At 46.8% G+C, this 23,852-nt stretch overlaps 1 protein-coding gene across 2 annotated transcripts in view; it reads left to right on the top strand.

Moving 5' to 3' along the window:
* The window catches only part of MMP17 (matrix metallopeptidase 17), a 118,403-nt gene extending 94,994 nt beyond the window's left edge, over positions 1-23,409 (top strand). For both annotated transcript variants that reach the window (XM_005299537.4, XM_042852542.2), the window contains exons 4-10: positions 132-415; positions 3,079-3,255; positions 3,393-3,492; positions 6,878-6,960; positions 11,843-11,995; positions 14,419-14,676; positions 17,972-23,409. In XM_005299537.4, coding sequence (XP_005299594.1) covers positions 132-415; positions 3,079-3,255; positions 3,393-3,492; positions 6,878-6,960; positions 11,843-11,995; positions 14,419-14,676; positions 17,972-18,300 — 1,384 coding nt within the window. In that variant the 3' untranslated portion in view covers positions 18,301-23,409. The remainder of the gene's footprint in view (positions 1-131; positions 416-3,078; positions 3,256-3,392; positions 3,493-6,877; positions 6,961-11,842; positions 11,996-14,418; positions 14,677-17,971) is intronic.
* Positions 23,410-23,852: the final 443 nt, after the last annotated feature.

Genomic DNA, 23,852 nt, shown 5'->3' with positions numbered 1-23,852 from the left:
TGAGGATTTGGGAACTGAGAGGAGGATGAGTCCTGGAGAGGATCATGAAGCGATCGGCAGAATGAAAGAGCTGGACAGCCTCTGATATTGATTGTTATTTTCATATCCTTGGTTTCTCTTTTCTATCCCAGAGTCCGCACCTTCCCCAAAGAATCCCACCTGGGCCATGACACAGTCCGCGCCCTCATGTACTATGCCCTGAAGGTCTGGAGTGACATCACCCCGTTGAATTTCCACGAGGTGGCGGGTAACAACGCTGACATACAGATAGACTTCTCCAAAGCAGACCACAATGACGGGTATCCCTTTGACGGGCCTGGCGGAACGGTAGCACACGCTTTCTTCCCCGGAGACCATCATACCGCAGGAGACACTCATTTCGACGATGACGAATATTGGACTTTCCGATCATCAGGTACGTCAGAATAAGAGAGTTGGAGCAGAACTCATGAACTCCCAGACTCTCCCTTTGTAAATATTTATGTCTCTGTTATGGGCACTCTTTGGGGTTTGGAGTCCTGTGCACATCCCTCGGGGGCCCCAGAGACCTCTGTTCGCTCCCTTATGTCCCCAAAGGCCAGTAACTTGTTTGTCCATCCAGGGGTCCAAGTCAGGTAGGAAACTGTGGTAGTATTCCCATTTCTCCTCATAATCCCTCACTTGCCACACCTAAATAACCCAAAGTTCTCATCTGCCACTCCCACAATCCCTGTCTCGCCCCATCCTGCTGCTCCCTGCCATGGGGTCTCTGAACTAGTAAGTGATGAGGTTGGTTGGGCTCCCTTTGAGTTCACAGGACTCCTCAACCCTGCTCTGTAGAGGCTTCAGTGGCAAAGCTGTGAATTCTCTGGCACCAGGGCTGGCATGCAGAGACCTGGTAAGAGGAAAGCACATGTGTTCTTCCTCCACAGCTGCAATTCAAGCCCTGCTTCCACTAGGGTGACCAGATGTCCCGATTTTATAGGGACAGTCCCGCTATTTGGGGCTTTGTCTTATATAGGCGCTTATTACCCCCCACTTGCTGTCTGGTCACCCTAGCTTCCACCCAGTGAGATCTGTAGGGATCTGCTTGCAAAGCCCATCAGCAACACTCCTACACTGTAGAAGAATGAGGAGTAAATAGGAGCCCACTGAAAAATACCTCTTGCCCACTCACTTCCCCCCTCTACCTTCGAGTCCTGCTCTCCCAGACAGACTTTGCCTCAGGTTCACGCCTGCTCTTCCCCTCCTGGCCCCACTAAATAACCAGGGACTTGAATCTCCTCTACTTATTGTCGTCAATGTGCACTTGTGCAAAGTGGGCATAAAATGCTACCAGGTCAGAAGGATGCTTTTCCACCTACTGTGCACAGGTGTCAAGGAAGGCACGAAATGCATGGCAGTGGGGAATGAGATCCTTGATCCCTCACTGACTGCAGCTTTGCTACACCCCCGATAGAAGAGTTCAGGTCCCAAGGATTCTGCCCCAATCCCCCCGACTATAGGGCAATCAGCTCCCCACAGCCCCCCACTAGTTGGGGGATGGAGCTGGTGGTGCAGAGCCAGGTTAGGCTGAAGGCTGCTGTTCTCAATGGCCAATAACCAGCTCTCCTTCTCCCAGTAAGAGAAGACAGGGCAACGCCAGCCATGGCTTAGAAACAAAGGATACTCTCTTCCCTTAGGAAGTCAGGGCAAAGGACCGCCAGCTCCACCAAATTAAGGCACTTACCTTAAGGCAATAAGAAGTTCCACTTAAAATGCAGTTTCAGCCTTTCAAGCCAGCAGCCGAGTTTCAGTAAGTGGAGAGCCTTTGAAAACAAAGCTGTGCAGGCCGGGGCTGCAGGCCAGGGATCCCACAAGCTCCATTTTAGTTGGATTTTGACAGAATGTGACTGCTCCAGCCACCAGCTGCTAATTTTCTCGTCATGCCACCTCTCCTGCTGATGTCCCAGTGGTTTCTGCTGCCTGGGCTTAATAATTTCATTTAGACCTAATCTTCCTCCTTGAAATTGACTAATATTTTCTCTCTCTCTCTTTCTTTTTTGGTTTGGTTAATCTGATTTCTCTCTCCCACCTTGCTCCTCCTTGTCCCCGCGTTCAAAAACCAGAACCCCCAGGAGAAAGGACCTGGCTACCTTTCAATGCTGCATCTCCTGCAGATAATGTTTCTATGGACAACCTGAGTTTCAAACCTCCTCACAAAAGCTGCCCCGTCCTCTTCCCCTTGCACACTTTTTTGCACCAAGCCCTTTACTCCAAACAGTTTGTTCACCGGCCTTTTCCTCTTGCCCTGCCCGTGCTCAGACTGGGTCATAAAGGCAGCCCTGTGGACACATACACTGACATCCTCCCAATCCACTGGGCCACACCACTTGAGACCCCAGATAAGCTGCGGTGGTGTGGCAGTTACTGTAGAACCCTTTAGTGCTTTTTCGCAAGGGGAACTGGGCAAACAGCTGAGATTTCAAGACAGCTAGTCAGGCAGGACTATCTGCTGCCCGCATTAGCCACAGGGCGCAGAACCTGATCCAGAACAGCCACGTCATGTCTGACTCCACTGCTGTACAGCTGCTAATACAGGCAACCTGTGTGGAGCCTGTGACTCTGTGTCTCTGGGGCCCTCCAGTGTCCCTGTCCCAGTACTGAACAAAATCCTTAAATTGGCCCTATCTATGCAGGGGCCCCAGAGCTTCAGGGCCGTGCTACGCTAGGTGCAATGCCGAGGCCAACAGTACAGCGGGTGGGGATATCCAGCTGGCAGTGACACCTGCTCTGGCAGATAGGGCAGTGCTGGCAGATATCCCCATCCGCTCACTGGTGGAATTAAACGCAGGTACTTTGGCCCAATGCTGTAGCGAAAGCACTTCCTGTCTGTAAATGTGTAGACCACTGAGGGCCGTCTGATCAGAGACTGCCTCTTCCAGGGAGCTGCCCACTGATCTCCCATAGACTCTTAGTCTCCGGCTCCAACCATTCGACCTCAGTCCCTCACACTGACACACATGTGCATGTTGAAGTAGACGCCTGAATGCCCACCACCGCCCAAAGCGTGATGAGCATGCAGTATTATTTTGATGTTGATGATGACTTTATTTTCAGATGCCCATGGGATGGACCTGTTTGCCGTGGCAGTCCATGAGTTTGGCCACGCCATCGGCTTGACCCACATCTCTGCCTTAGAGTCTATCATGAGACCCTATTACCAGGGACCGGTGGGGGATCCCCTGAAGTATGACCTGCCTTACGAAGACAAAGTCAGAATCTGGCAGCTGTATGGTTAGTTCATGCCCCCATGAGTGGGTTTACGCTTCACTTCATCAGCAATGGCTCGCAGAGACAGCTCTTCTCCAGGATGCACTGTCTGGCTGTTGGGGGTGGTGTGCCCTCTAATGCTCCCTTGTCTTTATTCCTAGGAGTCAGGGATTCTGTGTCCCCAACAGCCAAGCCTGAAGTAACCAAAACTGATGACCATCCCGTTCTGCCAGAGCTGCCAGAGAACCGCTCCACTGTGCAGTAAGCAGCATTGCCACCAATGTCCTTGTGAAGCGTCTCCTGAAGCATGGGGTCTTCTCAGACCCTGGGGTGGATACTTCCCTTCAGCTGTGGTTGCAGCAGGGAGTTAAAGCCAGAAGAAGTGGGCAGAGGGGTGACTCCAATACATGTCCCCTCCCCGCCCAAATCATGGCTAGTTACCAACCATGGGGTTGGGGATTTTCAGATTGGGAAGGGGAAGGGAACCAAAGGAGCAATTTCTACATACAGGCCTCGCTCTCATGGGGACCCACTAGATTTTTGAGTGTCGATTCTGAGTCCAGCTCCAGAACACCCTTGTTTGCTTGCTCGGGGTAGATGTGTGAAGCACAGAGGCTCCTCGCAAGAACCTTTGAAGAATCGTGTGCGGTGCTTTCCCCAGAAGGTGCTAATTCTTCCAGCCTGGGAACCACTGAGGTCCAGCTCATTCGGGCCACTGGTGTCCTGTTTGCATTCTTTGTTACTACCACTCTCTGTGTAATGTGGGTCCAGAAGAGTTAAAAGTGGCCCAGGGATAAAACCAGTGTGGGTAAGAAGCTTAATGAGATGTTAATTCAGGACTAGAACATAAATAAGGAATTCAGGGTGTGCTGGGGGATTTTGTAGAAAGGGAAAAGTGCTACTTATTAAGGAAAAAGGACAAGATGAATATCATTCTTCCTTGGTATACATAGTATCCAAACCCTCACCTATGCTTGCGTGTGTGTGGTATTTTTATTTAAAGAGCTGGCTAATTGGCAAAGGCCCAGATCCCCAAAGGTAATTCGGCCCCTAACATCCATTGATTTAATGTAAGTTACCCTTTTGGATTTGGGCCAAAGCTTATATTTCATTTTGGATTTTCAGAAAGTGCTGAGCACCCACCATCAGAGAACTGGGGTCCTTTACATTTTCTCAAATTGGGGACCCAAAATCGCTAGTGACTAGTGAAAATCCAGGCTTCATTGTGTGTGTTTCAAACAAGAGGCGAATTTGGTCTACTATGTGTAAAAATATCTTCATGACGTTTTTAATTAAATGAAACCGTTTATTTTATGTATGAAACCTTTCTCTTCAATGTTGGCAGCAAACTCACTGGAAAGAGTATGAAATTGACAAGTCTAGTTTCACACTCTTAAGTTGGGGGAAGAGCAGAGCCGTAATCGAAATAGTGTCAGGGTGAAAAGTCAATTACACTTTTAAAATTCTTTAATTTTAACGATTGCAGATGTTACTAGGACCTCAGGTAGAGGTTGTTTTTAAAATATATGGGCCCAGATGCTCAACTGGCATAAATCAGCATTGACTTCCATGGGGATACGCTGAGTTTATACCAGCTGAGGATCTAACACAGGATTTTCATTTTGACAAGTGTCTCTTGAATAATGAATCGGCAGAGGAGTAGATAAATCTATGAGGCAAGACAGCTCTGGGCAGCATATCAGGGGCACAGAAGCCTTCTCTCTGCTGGTAAAATCCACTCAGAATTCATGAATTACGATTATGCAGCTGATACAACCCAGCATGGCCTCAGGGGCTTAGTTATATTTGGAGGGTCCCTTGGATAACTGAAGTGCTGTCTTTAGAATTCTGCTTTGTTCCTTAGAAGCAGGGTGATCATTGGAAGCACACAAGGATATTCTTTTCTTTCCCCATGAGGATGAGCAAGAGGCTTTCCTGGGAACAGCCTTTCTATGGAGAGTTTCCTGAATGTTGGTAGGGCTGTCAGACTGTGGGGATGAGAGGAAAATGCTTTATTTAGGATGTGCCCTGCAATGGATAATTCCATCAATTTACTCACCAGTGTCAGAATCGTGCAGTGGGCTTTTCCTCATAAAGCCCCCGAAAGGTAGGGTGAAAAGTCTGAAAGCTCAAGGAGGTTCATGCTGGGAGATTTCATCCTCCTCACAGTGTGGGTGGGCTGGGTGCTGTATTGGTCATGTTTAGTTAGATACCCTCTGCAAAGCTGTCATCGTAATGGGCTCACAGATTCCTTCCCTCTTGGCATTTAAAGCAAATCCCATGTAATGTTTTGTGTGCATGCGTGCGTGCCATCCTCTAGTGATTGAACCACAGAAAGGATAAGGGGCCTACTACTACTAGCAAAGGGAATTTTCCTTCAGGTCAAGTGGTAGAGGTCTATGTTTTTGGAGCTGAAGGTCAAGGGTTCTAATCCCAACTCCTCTGGGGCCGGTGTTTTGTTTAGCTTGTAACGGTGTTGTCAGAAACCCAAAGATTTGTTACGCTTCTAGTGGCACAATTGTATCAGTTATGTTTGTTGCTGTGATGCTTTGAAAGAAGGGAGCTGGCTCTTCCCCTTGGCCACACAGCACTGTATCACTAATGTGAAGTCTGTTTTATGGAGCCGAAGGGTGCTCAGATACCATGGTGAAGTCTTGATTGGGCTCAGACATGTGGCTGGTGTATTACATAGGGAGAAGTTGAGAAGGATGGTGCCGGCAGTCCGATATGAAGTTCTTCTAAAGGCAAATTAGATTCATGCTTCCCTGCCATGAAGAGCAGCTGATCTGTATATGGTTCACAAATCCTTTCTTTGCTCTCTATCAATCATTGTACAAGGGCTTCGTTACTCTTTACATTCTTCATACTCCCCGTGGCCCCACCACACACCTTGTTAAAACAGGATCCCAGCCAGGCTAGTCACTATCTGGGCATTCACCATACGGCCCCTGACCCCCTTTGTTTGGTTTCTGTTACTGCCTCATGGTGCGGCTGTGACCCCCAGCAGCTCAGAGTCTACGTCCAGAGTTCCTGTGTGTTGAAGTCACTCTTGTCAGCCTGTGTGCTTTTTGTTCAGCAAGTATCTTCAGCAGGGGGCCCAGGTGGGCTCTCAGACGCACCCCAGTGAAGCTGGAGTAATAGCTTTGCCTGCACTGGAGTTCCTCTGGCTTTCCAGAAGTGCTACAGAGAGCAGAATCTAACTCCCCATCTCCTTGGCTCTTGGTGATGGTCTCACGTAGAAAAGGGGGGGTTGTGTCTGCCATGGATTCGTTTTGATGAGAAAACTGTCTTAAAGCTGCCGTTTGTCCAGAGAAGCTTTGCAGAGCCTCTGCCTTGGAAAATCCCCTGTGCACAAGGCTGGGTTCACAGCAGGGCTGATTTGGGGGTGGGAGCAGGGACCCGCCAAACATTGGGCCTCTGTGACCTTCTGCATCATTCCTAGTTACAGCCATGTCCCATTGAACCCCTCCATTTCGATGGCCCGGGGCTGCAAATCCCAGTTTCTGTGTGCACTGGGGAATTGTCTTCAGCCAGACGAGCCAGCGCAGTGAGTGGGAGGGGAATTGCTGCTTGCCTGGAGGAGCAGTGCCTGGTCCTGGGGAGCTGGAGCGGGGCTGCCGCTCACATGAGTGCTGTCTTTCTGCAGGCTCAGAAGAGATATGCCCAACAGGTGCAACACTCACTTTGACGCTGTGGCTCAGATCAGAGGCGAGGCGTTCTTCTTCAAAGGTAAGCAGCTGCTTTCCGCGTAACGGCTTAGGTGACCTTTGCCAAGCCGAAGCTGCACCCAGCTCGGCGTTACGCAGCTGGGCTCCGTTCGTGCAACCGTTCAGTCTACTCTTCTCTTCCAACCTGGTCTCCAGCAGAGGGATGGCTTTGCCAAGACATCTGGGGCATGGAGTCAGGGTATTGGTTGCGGCACTAGGTTCACATCCAGTAGTATTGGGTTTGGTCCAGAGCTGCCTGCCAGGACTTGATTCTCATTCACACTGAGGCCACTTTAGACCGTTAGGGCAGCATGAAGGGCTCTTAGAACTTTAAGGCCCTCTATCTACACCCACCTTCAGGTCCCACTGGAGCAGTATAAAGAGGCCTGGGGATACACTGGGCATTGGTGACGATGAAACATGTAGAGACTTCCAGATGGGGGGAGAGTGACTGGCTTTGTCTACACTGCCAATTGAATGACAAAGCTTTTGTCGTTCACAGGTGCTTAAAAAAGCCTCCCTCCCCTGCCCGAAAGACAAAGGTTTTGCCACGGCAAGTGGCTGCGTAAACGGCTCGTTGTTGGCAGGAGCGCTCTCCTGTCGACAACGCAAACCCCGCTCAGAGAGGGCGGAAGTATTTTGTCCGCAAAAGTGTTGACAAGCAGCATTTACACTGCCTGCCGTGTCGCTAAAACCTGTGTAGTGTAGACAAAGCCTAAATGAGGCCTGCTTGTTTTAGAGAGGAGGTGAATGAGGTTCGTGGTAGAGGTACACAATACTGAATGGTAAATCAGACACTTCTGCTTACCCAACAACGCAGGGGAAATCCGGTGGAATTAAGAGACAATCAATTTAAACTGACACATAATTAAACTATGGAATTCACTGCTGCTAGAAGCTAAAGAGGCAAAGAATTGAATAGGACTCTAATGAATGATTAGGAATGTATGTAAACTGTCAGAACATCTGCAGTTACACTAATTGGGTGGTAAGGCCCTCAGGACACCAGCCAATCACTGACTGCCTGGAGCTCAGAAGAAACTTCCATTTCCTCCCCCGTTCATCCTGCCCCCAGTCATGTTTTTGCATAACTGCTCATTATGGGGGTTTTACACTTTGCTCTGAACCAACTCTCAGTGGCCACTGTTAGAGACAGGATATCATCAATGTCTGCTATGCCACTATTTGAGCTGTTCAACCAGACACTCCAGGATTTCAAAGTGACAAACTGAAATTGGCATTTGCAGTATCAAAGTACAAATCTGGGTCCATCTGAGGATTGAGAGAACAGCCACAGATCACTTGGACTTATGTCCTGAATGCCTTCAACTTCCCTTTCCGCCCACACTTCACGTTCCTGGTTCCACATGCTGTGAATGCACCATCATCCAAAGACGAAAACACATGCACAAAATTACAGTACCATCTGGTTCCATGTTTATTGAACAGTTGCTGACAGTGTATCTCCAGGGGGGACAGGCTGTCTTAAGAGAATCCTGTCAGTGCCTCCTCAGCTGTACAGAGTCCTTCTCTGCCTGGTTTCCTTGGGGTTTCTTTGCCTTTGAGGTGGAAAGGTCCCCGACTGAGGCCACTGTGATGCATTGTCCAGAACTGACTCAACTGATCTCCTGGGGGGGAGAAAGGCATCTCCTCACTAAGATGAGATGATAAACAGAAACCAGGAGAGTTTACGGCATCTCCATTGAAACATGTCACTACCAGATGGAAGGAGGGAGGGCATCCAAAGAGGGAATGAACAAAAGCATTTGAAGATGCCTGGGCCGCTGGGGCAGCACAAAGCAGAAGATGATGTTCACACCGCGAGGCACTCGCTCTGCAGATGTCTTTTTCTTTCTCACGCCTGCACAGAGCTGCTGGCTCCAAAGAGGCTGCAAGGAAGAAAGGGAGTTAGGAGAGGAGAACTAGAACGAAAAACCAAGAGAGAAATTCTCCTCGTGGTTTATTTCTGGCATATATTTGTCACGTGTGTGTGTTTCTTCTGGTGAAGCAAGGGCAGATTTAAAGGGCCAAATCCTTGGCTGGTAGAAATCTGTATAGTTCCATTGGCATCAATTAGCCAGGTCCTCAGCTGATGTAAATCTCCATAGCTTCAGTGATGTCAATAGGCAGATCTGGGGTAAACTGGCATAACTCTGTTGACTTCAATTTACCTTAGCTCACGATCTGGCTCCAAAGCTATCGATTGGACTGGGGTAATTAATTATCACCTCTTGTTGGGCAGTTCCCAATTCTGAGGCAATAACGTGTCAGAACCGCATACAGAATGCCACCAAACAGTAATGTGAAACCTGAAGTAACTCCGCATAGGTGGCAGCGTTCTGTGCAGTTCAAATACAGAGTGCATCGTCAGTTACCCAGAGTTCCTGTGGACTTTCATGGAATTGCAGAGTTTCCGGACTTCTGAAAATCAGACCACTTTGATTTAGGACCCTCACTTTAGGGAACCCAAGTTTTAAACTTTGGCCCACTTATATAATGTGTACAGAAATGTTGCCAGAGGCATCCAGCGTGCTGAGAGCATTTCACAGCTGGAATCAAAACCACCAAGCATCAGAAAAAGCAAAATGCCTCCGCCCACATGAACGGGAACTTACCATGATCTCTGTGAATTGGGGGAGGTCAGGAAGGCCCATCTTAACCTTGGTTTTCATGCTTCCTTTTCAATCTGCCAAGCTTGGGCTGGTCTTACATCAGGCTCTCTCACCATAAATGAAATCATTTCACTCTGTACGCTAATTACAGTTCTTGCCCAGGATGGCCTGGGGATAGTCAGAGTAAGTGCGGCACTTCTGCAGGCAGACCAGGCCACGGTGAGGTGATAACATGAGCTTCATGGGCAAATGGGAGCCATTGCATTCAGAATTCACTGCTACCTAAATTGCTACGTTTCTGCTGCTCCCGACGGCCTCTTGGAAATCAGCTTATTCCTGACTTCGAATTCAGATTGAAAACTGGCTTCTTGCAGCCGCGCACCTGCTGAGCCCATCAATAGGGAAGGAGAGCTGCTAAATAATACAAAGTGGTGGGGTTTCTCCAGTTATGTCAAATTAGCACTGAGCGCTTTTAACTTTAGATACATTCCTATTAACAAAGCAATTATGCCAACTGTATTTCTTCTGAAAACGGTGAAAATCTGGCATTTTCCAGTGCAAGCCTAATTAGAGATGCAAAGAACATCTTTATTTAATTACATGTGTTTCCATAAGTATACAACAGCCAGACAGTTTGAATACTAGATTTGTAATGATCTTAAAAGAATTTGTAATTACTGCCATTCCTAACAGTTGAATGTATTATTCAGACATAGATTTCAGTCATATAGAGCAAATAGGCAAAATGCAGCAGAAGAATAAGTATGTGACATAAATCCTTATAATTGTAATAAAAAAAATCCCCACGCTGCAGATGTTTAAGTGTTGGAGTTTTGCCTCCTGCATTATTAGGCTAAGATCCAATTTCCATAAAATTTTGAAAGTTGGTGTCACAGTCTGCCAGCTCTGTAGAAATGTCGTTGAATGTCTTGAATACAAATCTAAAGAAACATCTTGGACCTGTTGCTCATTTCCCTGCTTTGCCGAAAGGAATATGCATAAACTCACGACAATAGCTTCTTGGGAATGGGGGTACTAGAGAGGAGACTGAGGGGAGATAGGGTAGGTAATCAGCCTGCTTCCTCCAGCTCAAAACTCACGCTATAGAGATCCCAGAGGAACGTGCATTCATGGAATGTGCTGCAAACCCACAGAAATTCAGGTGGAGAGTTCCAAATGTGCCTAAGGGAATTAGATACCCAACTCCCATTGAATGGGATTTGATAACCTAACTGCCTGATACACCTTTGAATATTCAAGCCTTAAACATGATTCTCCCCCAGCAAACATTGGTTGTGATGGGAAGGGAAGATCAATGTGATTTCTTGCTGAGCCCCAGTTCCTAGCTGCAGCTTCATAGACTCATAGACTTTAAGGTCAGAAGGGACCATTATGATCATCTAGTCTGACCTCCCGCATGATGCAGGCCACAAAAGCCGTCCCAACCCCTTTCCCTGAGGTCGCTGGAGCTGTGCCCTTTTACAGCAGCAGAGAATTTGTCTCATTATAACATTTCGGGTGAGAAGGAGGCCACCTTCTCAATACACCTTAGAATGGTGCACAATATACGTCAGTGGTGCCTCCTTTTCTGCTCTTCCTTTCTTCCTCTGTATTTTTTCTTTATTCTTCTCACTCCTCCACTCCTACCCCTTTATAAAAGCTACTGGATTTCAGATCGCCTCTTCCTAGTACACAATATGGGTGGGTTGCAGAGGGATATGCAAAATATTCGAACACTTGGAGGTCAGAGTCATGGCAGAGCAACATACAGTAGTAGTCACTGTTTGCTAAAGCAATCGGCGGTGTGGGGAGTGGGAAAAGCTCCAGATACTTCTGTCTCTTCAGAAACTATCACTTGTTGGGCTAGTCAGTGGTCTGATCTAGCCTGGTTTTAGCTGCCTTAGTACTCTTTGGTCTCAGGTGCTCAGTTGCTGGGTAGTAATGATACTGGTACTGATGCTGAGGCAGCCTATTCAGCCCTGGAGGGAAGGAGAGGAAATATCTCCTGTCTCCCCCCAGCAAGCGGATGCTCTTAACAGTAAAAGATTCATTTATCAGACAGAAGGATGGTGACTGTAACGCAGAGTCTGGAAGTGGATTTCTCCTTATGGCTCAGTGTCAGGGATATGGGAGCCATCCAAGGGATGGGGAATAAAAGAAAGCAAATAGTTTCATAGTTCCCACCTTATGTACTTTGTTTTCTACTATCCCCTGACTCCACCCACAGCTTTTTCCTCCTAGCAAAGGGGAGTTATGGCATGGTTCATTAATGTCCAATCTGTATTCATCTAGGCAAGTACTTCTGGAGACTGACTCGCAATAAACACTTGGTCTCCCTCCAGCCAGCTCAGATCCACCGTTTCTGGCGGGGTCTCCCTCTCAATATGGACAGTGTGGACGCGGTGTATGAGAGAACCAATGACCACAAGATCGTGTTCTTCAAAGGTAAGAGCAAAAACATTGTTAAAGGGACCACACATCTCTTGCTAGTATCTGTGGCTTTAGTATCTAGTAGCTTTAAACATTAGTCCTGCAGGCAAGGAGGAACTCGGTGTCATTCAGTGGAATTTGCCATGCTGGACAAATAAGCCTCAGTGTGGCAGATGAAATGTGAGGGCCCCAAGTGTATATGCTGAGGTGTTCCACTGAGCTCCTGGGTCATAAGCTGCCATGAACCCACCATTGCAAGGCTAATACATATTAGGCTGCTAATAGAGCCACTCAAAAAGCAACAATTATGTTTGGTTAAAAAAAAAAAAAAATGAAAAAAAATCACTTTCTCAAACAGGACCAGCTGGAGTAGCAAACTGCTTTTTTTTCTTAAATAAGTGCTACAGTTCTTAGAATCATAGAATATCAGGGTTGGAAGGGACCTCAGGAGGACATCTAGTCCAACCCCCTGCTCAAAGCAGGACCAACACCAACTAAATCATCCCAGTCAGGGCTTTGTCAAGCCAGGCCTTAAAAACCTCTAAGGAAGGGGATTCCACAACCTCCCTAGGAAACCCATTCCAGTGCTTCACCACCCTCCTAGTGAAAAAGTTTTTTCTAATATCCAACCTAAACCTTCCCCTCTGCAACTTGAGACCATTACTACTTGTTCTGTCATCTGGTACCACTGAGAACAGTCTAGATCCATCCCCTTTGGAACCCCCTTTCAGGTAGTTGAAAGTGGCTATCAAATCCCCCCTCATTCTTCTCTTCTGCAGACTAAATAATCCCAGTTCCCTCAGCCACTCCTCATAAGTCATGTGCTCCAGCCCCCGCATCTTCTTTTTCTTTCCCTTTATACTTCATTGAGTAGAAGATGGATTTTTAATTCTTCTGTCCTAACAGGGCCTACCCTGAGCATCTTGCATCTGAAATATTCAGTGTTGTTGGAGGCACATGGAGGAATTTGCTGGCTGTGTGCATCAGCGCCTGAGTGAGGTTGTAGTAGATAAGCTGTAGAAGGGCCCTACTAGTAGTGTTAGCTAAGGGGAGAGTTCCTTCAGCTGAAGAGCCAGGATTCTAGCCCTGGTCCCCAGCTGCGTGTGATTTAGCCGAGAACTGTTTCTGTCTGCAGTGCACTGATCCATTACAATAATTCAGTGAACTATATTCCACCTTTGTGACTAGGCATTAGGTTCGGTTCATACTTCTGAAGTGTCCCACATGGAAGAACTAAATATACCTCAGGCCCGTTCATTCCTGGTATTATGCCTGATGCCAGTAGTTTAACTAATTTAACTAATTAGCAGTTTCCCACACTCAAAACTGTGGCTGTCTCTCCATTGTGTAATTACTGCACCCAGCACTCAAACTGGGTCTGTGGTGCTTTTTAGGGAGCTGGCCTACTGGATAATTCCAAAAGGAGCAGCTGTGCTAAGCTTCTCTCAGTTGGAAATTGCTTTTTGCCTCTCTAATGTCCCACTTTGCGTGTGGTAAATTATTGATTTCAGAAGTGCTGAACTGTAGAGGTGAGGCTGCAGAAATGGATTATCCTCAGTAATGGATCCCACATCTGCACCCATTAAAGCTTTTAAGGCCTCCCACATACTACCGAAGCATTATTTTCTCAGATGGAGAAATCCAAAATGGCCACCATGACGTGTTGGACTCCACAAGGACCCTGCCAAACCACACAGCTATTGAAAGAACAATATCAGAGAGGCAAACAATCCATAGGTCCAATTATAGATCCTGGGCCAGATTCACTCCTTTGAGCACAGGGCTTGCAGTTTGTCCCCTCTGTGCACATAGGAGCAGCTGTGCTAGAGCGTGATCTGTATGGATTCCCCTCCTGGAGAGCAGCCCAATACTATGGTAATGGAGGCCACATAAGTACCCAAGATAGATAGATCTCTCGAGACGCCATGTGCCCTTCCTACCACATGTGCAGGTCTTTCATATCCAGCCGAATGAATGCACAGAAACTTGGGGGAGTCACCTACAAAGGTGGTGCGTACGTGCGTTTGTGTTAAAAGTTGAATTACAGACAGAACTTCTCCATTGGCCTCGAAAGCTGTGTGTGACTTTTTATTTCTATTAAACAGTTATTGTGTGGAAATCAAAGGGGATGAGGGGGTGGGGAATTAAATGGCATAACCAGAGATGACTAGCCTCAGACTACGCAGCATAATCAACATGTCTATGTCCTGGGACCTAATGCCTCCAGCAGCAAAATAGCAAAGGCTGGCTGTATCCAAGTGGGAGTTTGACACAAACAGCATTTTCCACAAGAAGCAGATTCCTCAGCAGGTTGTTGGTTTTGTAATTCCCTTTGTGGAGTGCCGTGAATTCGAATCTAGGGATTGTCACAGCAGCAGATCATGGAGTGTAACCTGAAGCAGAATTGATATTTCTACATGCCTATTTCCTCTCCTCAGGAGACAGATACTGGGTGTTCAAAGACAATAACGTGGAGGAAGGATACCCTCGGCCAATTTCGGATTTTGGCTTGCCACCGGGAGGCATCGACGCTGCTTTTTCCTGGGCCCACAATGACAAGACTTATTTCTTTAAGGACAGTCTCTACTGGCGCTATGACGACCATGAGCGGAGGATGGATCCTGGCTATCCTTCCGAGACCACTTTGTGGAAGGGCATTCCAAGCACGTTAGATGACGCAATGAGATGGTCAGATGGTGAGTCGGTGCTAGCTTAGCAGAGTTTGGTTTGGTTTTGTTTTTTAACCTAAGGCCTTGTCTTTATTTAGAAATGTTGTGGCTTTAACTAGGCCAGCATAGTTAAATTGGAGTCAGAACAAAGGCCTTAGTGCAGACACTGTTATACTAGTATAAAAGCGCTTCTACCCATGTAGTGTATTCTGTTTCAGTAAAGCAAAATAAGCGATACCAAAATAAAGTGCCTTATCCCAGTATAGCTGCATCTACAATAGGGCTTTTACCAGCATAACTATTCTGGCAAACAAAAATCAGATCCCTTACCAACATAATTATGTCAGTAAAACTTTTAAAGTGTAGCCTGGACTTAACACGCTATTCCAGCAGTGATGCACCATTATCACTGGAGTTCTCATGAGACCTTGTGACTACAGCTGTGAAATCTCACCATGCTGCAGTTTTACTCAACGGGAGACAGAGCTGTTATCACAAGAATCTTGTGGTCAGTCTTGCAAGTTGTTGCTCAGTAACTGGACATGTGTCGCTGCTTGATGTGTAAAGCATGTCTAACAAGTAGCAAATGCAAGGATGTAGGCAAGTCCGGGTTCTGTATTGCACCGGCCAGGGGCTGCAATGTGTCTGTCGGCATACATACCACCTTGGGTTGTGATTGGATGAAATAAGCAGAGTTGAACTAGCTCATTTCTTGGGTGGGAGACCTCAGAGGTAAAACCCCAGTAAGATATGTTGAGGACACTCTGCTCTCTGTCAAAACTGTGCTGTACGCACACATTAGTATCAATACCAACCAATGCGCCACATGATATTAAGCGACATGGGGCTTTGGATATAACAATAAATTCCTGATCACTTTGGACATCTTAGGGCATTTTTGCAAAAGTGGAGCATGTGTTCCAGCATCCTAGACAAATTCCAGTGAAGGTAACTCTGTTCTGCTACCCCCATGCCCCTGGTGCTTTGATAGGATAGGAGATTCTTCGCATTTTTGTCTTGAAAGTGCTGCAGCACTGCCAATCTGGGGTATGTCTAGACTCCGAGCTAAGGGTGTCACTCCCAGCTCCAGGAGACGTACCCACACTAGCTCTCAACCAGCGAATGTGTTAAAAATAGAATATAGGATGGCAGTGTGAGCTGTAGGGCAGGCTAGCTGCACAAGCACATGCCCATCTGAGGCCCTAAGGGAGGGGAATTGTTTAGCATAGGACAAGAAATTATAGCTAGGAGTACCAGGATGAATTTAATTCTGTGAATGATGAGATTAAATTCCCTAGGCAAGCTGTATACACATCCTCCACTGCACTCAGTTTTTTTAATATGGCAGTCATCCACCTCTAAAGACAATGAGCACCGAACCAGATCAGTTATTGTGTGTCATGCTGCGTATATATGATAGAAGTGGCATTGATACTTGTCTGATGCCAAATAGGTTCTATTGTTTGCTATGAACATTATTCTTTTTCTTGAAGTCTTCAGAATTATTTCCAATCCTACATGTGCTCTGCAAATGTTCTGGATTTCTGCCTTTATTATTTATTATCATTTTACACTCATATTGCAACTGTTCATGCTAGGCACTGTACAAACATGTAGTGAGAGAGAGTTCCTGCCCTAAGAAACGGACAACCAAAGGCCCCAATCTTGTCAGTTGCACTGCAGAAATCAGTGGGGTTCCTACAGACAAAAGGATCATTTAGAGCAGCTTGTAGGACTGGGGCCTCCTAAGGTGGTTGATTAGGGCAAAGCAAAGGCAATAGTCTATCCTGTTTTGGCAGTAGTCTGGCTTGATCCGTATCATGCGATGGGTTGGATATGGTGTTTTGTCTTGTGCCGTATTTGTTGAAATTTGAGTTGGAAAAAAATAAGTTAATAAGATATAAAGAGTTTTGGTTTTTTAAGTAAATGTTTGGCAGTGGGTCAGGAAGCTCCTTCTAGGGGATGAGATTTATTGGTGTGGGGCCTGATCTCCCTGGGGGAGGGGCGGGAAGTTCCATTAGTGGAGACGTAAAACCATCCATTTCCTCCAGCACAAGCACTACTTACAAGAAAGTGACACTTTCAGGTTTGATTTAGATGTCAAACGAACAATGTAATAGCGACCTGGGAAGAGGGACATCTCCAGGGGCTTATCGGGCTGAACCTTGGAAGCTTTTGAGCATTGCTCATCACTCCCATTGGCAGGTGTCCTTAACGAGCATGGAGCGAGTTCAGGGAATTCAAAATGTACCTGTTCGTGGATGAAATTTACCCCTGGACAAGAGGTCTGTGTGCAACCCACTACACCTCCTGGGCGTGGTGTTCTCTCCCATCTAGTGGCACCGAGACCACTTAGAGAGAACATAAGAACATAAGAAAGGCCGTACCTGGTCAGACCAAAGGTCCATCTAGCCCAGTATCCTGTCTACCGACAGTGGCCAATGCCAGGTGCCCCAGAGGGAGAGAACCTAACAGGCAATAATCAAGTGATCTCTCTCCTGCCATCCATCTCCACCCTCTGACAGACAGAGGCTAGGGACACCATTAGAGAGATTAATGAGTCTGCTTCACAGCCTTAGCTAAGGGCCATATGGCTTTTAGCTCATGCAGTAGAGGCTCATGCATTTAGCACCAGAGATCCCAGGTTCGATCCCACCCGCCAACAACCGGGGTCTGTCAGTGGTACATGTGCAAGGCCCTATGAACCACTTAATCCTTTAACATGGGACTTAAGTGATGCCTAAGACGTAGGAGGCCTCTGTGCTGAGGTGTCTTTTTGAAATGCCTGGCTCGCAGGAGCACAGTATATTATAGGAGTTTCTCTTCCCAGGTCCCCGGTGGATTAAAGGCCTTGAGGTTATCTCTTTAAGAATATGCCAGTGGCATCACAAACCCCTCAGCATATTCTCTCTGGGCACATCAACATATAGGCCCTTCTGTCAAGTTAGACATGTGAGGCCTTGCCCATCTTCTTCCCCCACCATAACTGGGCCTTTGGCACCATGGCTGGTGAGTCGTGTGTGTGGCAGACCGCCCCCCCCCCCCGACTTGGCCACTGTAGTAGCATACGCTTAAAGCCAGCCCTGTAAACAAACAGGTGGCACATGTCCCTGCCTACTGTGCTGTCGTGAACAGGTGCAAGTGGACAAAAACTCCATTACTCCTGGTGGAGTTGCACCTGCTCCCATCAGCTCAGGATGTTTCCGTTACTGCTGTGTCCAGCTGGGTGTGAGCACCCCTTTGCTGCCATGGAGACTAAGTGATAGAGAGCCCCTCCCAGAGCTCATGCCTGCTAACCCTGCATGTCTTTTTTTTTTTCCAGGTGCAACCTATTTCTTCAGGGGCAAGGAGTACTGGAAAGTGTTGGACAATAACCTGGAACCAGAACCTGGTTACCCTCAGTCCATCGCCAGAGACTGGCTGGTGTGCGGTGACATGCAGTCTGATTCTCCAGACTCGGCAGGGAGCAGCAGGACTGGGGCGCACTCCAAGCAAGGGCAGCACGACGAGAGCCGTTCGGAAAACGGCTACGAGGTCTGCTCATGCACCTCTTCCTCAGATTCCCTCTCGGCCCGCCCAGCACTCAGACTCTCAGCAAGCCTTCTGCTAGCAAGCGTGTGGACAGCAGCCGTGGCTTGCGCAGCACTATGACATCCAGTAACATGGACAAGAAGACGTTACGGTGCTTCAGGGACTGGTGGTGGATAGAATCACACCATGCTACACTGTTACAGCGGAAACAAACATGCCTAGGAACGTGGCAGCGAAGGTTTCAAGTTCTCCATGAGAAGTGAACTGGGTTTATTTTTATTTTTTAGTTAAAGGTCTAAGAATGGACTGTGGGTTCTGCACCTTCTTATTCCCCCAACCAGCTAAAGAATAAAGACGTTGCTGAATATTAGTTACAAAGGTTCCATAGAGATGTAACACTCAGGGTGTGTAAGAACTGCCAAGTAGAGACGGCCTGGATACATTGAGAGGCGACTCTGGTTTCATGAAAACAGACCAGATAGTGTTGAAACCCAGTTGTTATTCCAGGAACAAAAGCAGCCCCGTGTAAGGCTATGGGAAAGATGCAACAGCTGTGCTGACATTCAGTAATGTAACATATGCAGCCAAGCGGATGTATGAGATAGAATGGCATCTTGACTGCACTGGGCTTGATTGCAAAGTGGTACATTTCACAAACAAATCTACGCTGCCAACTGATGTCAAGCTAACCCATGCCAGTTTCTATAGATCAGAAACATATTTGCCTTTATAAAGGACGTGAAGGTCACCTTTGATTCCAGATGTTTAAATGTAAGGGCTTCTCTGTTAAATCTTGGCCACACAAACATAGATACCGTGGTCAGCAGCAGGTATCGATCCCCCTATCTTCAGCGTACGCCTTGACTGCTCGAGCTAGAGTAGCTCTTTCAGCTCTGAGCAAGTAGCAGGCTGTTATAAGCACTGAGTGCAGTCGTTCGGCTGAGATGCAGTTACACACACGAAGCCAGTGTAATCCACATGCATCTAACTTTTCTGCTCCCCTAAATTCTATTCTAGATGTATTTCGTGATTGATACAAAAATCATATTCGTTTAAGGCTTCCTTTGAAGGATCTGTGAGGGACTAAACTTTGAATTGTGGATGCACGTGCTAGTTTTAAACGTATTTTCAAATAGCATATTCTGCTTTTTGGCTGGCTTCTTATATCAGCCAGACGCCATTATGATACCATCAGTTGTGAATCAATTATTCTATATGCTACTGTCACTGTTTAATTTGGCACCATGAAATACACCAAGGGAGAATGAAGGGGATTAAATGTTTTAAAGTGGGGATCTTGCTCCATAAAAATGACATCACAAAATTTGTCTCTCCTTCACTTACAGATCCAGTTTGCTCAGTTCACAAGTAAAAAGATGGTTTTCTAACTGTTCCCAAACTCTACATGGGACCAGAGAGTCAAGTTGGGTTCTGTCTGGCTCCTGGACCAACACCTGTCCCCTTGACTCAGTGGAGGTGTATTATAGATGTACATATGTGGGGCTCCTATGGTTGGTTGAAATGGTTTAAATTTCACACGTTCCATCAAAAATGTTGTTTGAATTCTGAGCAAAAAAAGAGCAAAAGATGTTCAGTGAAATCTTCACAAAACTTCTCTCCCCTCTGCCCCCCGCCCCCGCACATATTTTAGACAAACTTTAGAGCTAGCTGAAATTTCTGATATATTGAAGTTTGATTAAGTTTATAAGAACTTGAAGACAGGATGAAATTTCAGAACTGGAAAATAATGATGAAAAGCTTTTCACCATTTTTTCCTTCTGTTTTTCTACCTGCTCTAGTTGCACCTTACCTCCATGTTGGCGTTACTGCTGTGTCCAGCTGGGTGTGAGCACCCCTTTGCTACCATGGAGACTAGTGATAGAGAGCCCCTCCCATGGTTCTCCTCTGAGTGGGTGTGTACTTTATACGTTGCAGTGATAGTGTGTGCCCTCAGTGTACTCGAGTTGGGAAGCACGTGCGCTTGCCATCGGTGGAATGTATATGTACATGACGCATCTTGAAGGACAACAATTACTGTACAGGTAAATAACCCTTTCTTCCTGGTGGTGGTATGTGAGCAAGAAGGAGCCAGCTTGACTCTCAGATCCAAGGAGAACTTGAAGGGCAACTAGATTTTAAAAAATCCTTTAAACTGTAAACTGAGCAACTTTGGTGTTGAATTACATTGCTTAGAAACACCCCCAAAATTGTGATCAACTATTTCACTGGGGGAAAGTGGGGTTTGGGATCAAAATTGAATTTTCAACCCAAAACAATGTGTTAAAAATTAGAAATTTTCCACTGGCCCTAAGTCTGGAGTCAGTGAAAGACAGTCAACGTGGAACCCCACAATGTCGATGTTCAGAGTAGAACATTTTTAAGGGAGCCATTTTCAAAAGTGCTGAGACCTGGCCTAACTCTGTTCCCACTGAGATCAACTTTGAAAATTGCTCTTGAAAATCCACCGAAGAGCCCCTTCAATGATATTTCCCAGAAGAGACTCTTTATTTAAAAAAAAAGAAAAGGCAGCACTAGTTTCCTCTAACTTCCAGATACATTTAAATGATGAAACATCTCTTCCGAAGTCTTTTGATCATCGGCCTTTCTCTATCCACCTTCCCATGTGGATCACACTGACAAGTAACTCTTCTCTTCAAACTAGCCACTATGGTGGCACTGAACAGGCTGGTGTCTTTTGGTGGCCTAGCGGGAAGCTGGATAAGGAATCTAAATGGTGACTCTCACACACTTGGTGCCATTTTGGGGTGAGTGGGTGGGTGTGGTGTTAAATGGGTTATATTAACTTTCAGTGCTTCAGGGAATGGTGTGGCTTGCGGGAAGCAATGTCCACACGGCTGCACCAGATTGTTTAGTTCTTGGTGGTTTTACTGTGGTAAGTCCCTTACCAAAGGCTCTTCAGCAGAGTAGGCAGTGGCAGGATAAGAAGGAAGGGCATCTCACGGATCGGTAACTGATTCAAAGATAGGAAACAAAGGGTAGGAATAAATGGCCGGTTTTTACAGAGGAGAGGTAGATAGCAGGGTCTCCCCAAGAGTCTGTACTGGGACCTGTTGCTGTTCAACATATTCATAAATGATCTGGAAAAAGGGGTAAACAATGAGGCGGCAAAGGTTTGCAGACGATCCAAAGTTACTCAAGGTAGTTCAGTCCAAACCCGACTGTGAAGAGCTACAAAGGGATCTCACGAAACTGGGTGACTGGGCAACCAACTGGCAGATGAAATTCAATATTGATAAGTGCAAAGTAATGCACAACGGAAAACATATTCTCAACTACCCATACAAAATGATAGGGATCTAAATTAACTGTTACCATTCATGACAGAGATCTTGGAGTCATTGTGGATAGTTCTCTGAAAACATCCGCTTGATGTTCAGGAGTAGTCAAAAAAGCTTGGGAAAGGGATAGATAATAAAACAGAAACTATCATAATGCTGCTATATAAATCTATGGTACACCCACACCTTGAATACTGCATGCACTTGTGGTCACCCCATCACAAAAGAGGAAATTGGAAAAGGTGTTGAGATGGGGAACAGAAATGATTAGAGGGGTGGAACAACTTCCATACAAGACTGGGACTGTTCAGCTTAGAAAAGAGATGAGTGGGGGGAGAGATGTTAGAGGTCTATAAAGTCATCACTGATATGTAGAAAGCGAATAAGTAAGTGCTATTTGCCCCTTCACATAACACACAAAGTGAGGGTCACACAATTAAAGTAATAGGCTGCAGGTTTAAAACAACATAAGCAAGTCCTTCTTCACACAACACACAGTCAACCTGTGGAACTCATTCCCAGGGGGATGTTGTGAGGGCCAGAAGTATAACTGAGTTCAAAAAAGAATTAGATAACTTCATGGAGGACAGGTCCATCAGTGGCTATTTGCCAAGTTGATCAGGGATGCAACCCCATGTTCTGGGTGTCCCTAAGCCTCCAACTGCCAGAAGCATCTGTGACTGGCCGTCAGAGACAGGATATTGGGCTACGTGGACCATGGATCTGACCCAGTATGACCATTCTTATGTTCTTAAGTCCATTTCCCTGGGTGTACACTGAGCAGCTGAGGGCACCTAAAGGGACTGAATTAGATCCAGAGCTGGTAAACAATTCCACACCCAAAGCGCTGTCAAAATGGCAGTGCTACTGTAATTCAGCAGCTGTTAATGGACCCTAAAGGTGTGGGTTTGCCAGCAGCTGCTGGTCCATATTGTTATGTTTCTCTGCCCGGCACATGCAGCATAGAGTTTATTAAAAGCCATCACAAAAATCACTCTCCCCCTTCTCCCCAAATGCCAGGCCTCGGTTAATAGCATGACACAGGGACTCGGAAGCAAGCTGCAGCATCCGTTTGGGCTCATATTGTAACACTTTATCTTTGCAACATTGCTACCACTCTGGTCATATCCTAGTCTGGGGCTGCTCCAGAAGGAGAACAAAAAAAAAAACCCCGCCTTGATCAGAACGGACTAGCATGTAATATGGGCTGGAAATCGTCATCGACAAGCTTGGGCGGCTCTGTGAGGGCTGCTTCTGCTGGAGAACCACAATGAAAGAGGAAGCAGTACTTGACGAGGCCCGTTTCCTTCACAGCAGGAGGCTCCTTTGGTTCACTTGAGCTACAGCCGCGAAGCCACTTTGTTTTTTATCTTGCTAGGCACTGATGGGCCATTGATTTCTAAATTACCAACCACATTTGTTTTGAAAGCACCAGCCCCATTAGTCTGCACCTCCTGTGATTAGCTGGTGGCTAGTGCTACAGCAAGGTTCATGTGGAGCCTAACTGTATAGAACTGCTGGCGTTTCACCATCACAAAGATCTTATCTTTGCTGGGAGGAGACCTGCTGGTTTGCAGACTTCCTTGAGCTAGCATTGCTATTTCCCCCTCTCCCCGCACTTGGGGCTGGATGCAAATACCAGTGGAAAATCGATGGGAGTCTTGGATCAGACTCCCATGGAACTATGTTGGGTGCCTTTTTCTAGAGTGGGAACAGGACACAATTGCATCCTGACAAATTTAAAAAAAAAAGCAAACGGTCACCTTGTGTTTGCCCATCTACTGTTTGCATTTTTAAGTATTCACAGTGATTTGCAAAATGGGACTGTTTTTAGGACATTATAATGCAGTGTGATTTTACGGGATACTGAATGTGAACACGTTTCATGGAAGCCTCCTGTTAAACCATTAAATATCCTTTCTAAAAAAAATGTGTGTGGCGGGTCCCTCCGTCTGGTAAGGTCGTCTCTGAAATGTCATTCCTTAGGAAGGACCTCTCCCCTCAGATGGATTCCGCACCATCTCTCTCTGTGGGGCTGTGCTAAAGCCCATGGGTTCTCATAGATTCATAGATTCTTCTTCAAGTGATGGTCCCTGTGATGGGTTGCCCCCCCACCCCGTCCTGCTGAGCCAGGCCCTCAAGCCTCTTCCAGCACACACGCAGGTAGCAACCCAGGGCGGGGGGAGGGGTCAACCCGTCACCGCGGCGTAGTCGGCAGGACAATGTAAAGGAGCCCAGGCTGGTGGAACAGGCAGGTTCAGTGGTACCTCAGTACATCAGATGGCACCTTGGGGGGACACCCACAGTCCCTGTGTGTATTCCACTAGCAGGGTGCACATGCGCGCCAATTGCCTGAGTCTGGAAGTGTTTTCT

Source organism: Chrysemys picta, chromosome 15, assembly GCF_011386835.1.
Source record: "Chrysemys picta bellii isolate R12L10 chromosome 15, ASM1138683v2, whole genome shotgun sequence".
Classification (NCBI taxonomy): domain Eukaryota; kingdom Metazoa; phylum Chordata; order Testudines; family Emydidae; genus Chrysemys; species Chrysemys picta.
Note: the sequence above shows the minus strand (reverse complement) of the source record. Positions and strands in the feature narration are given on the sequence as shown.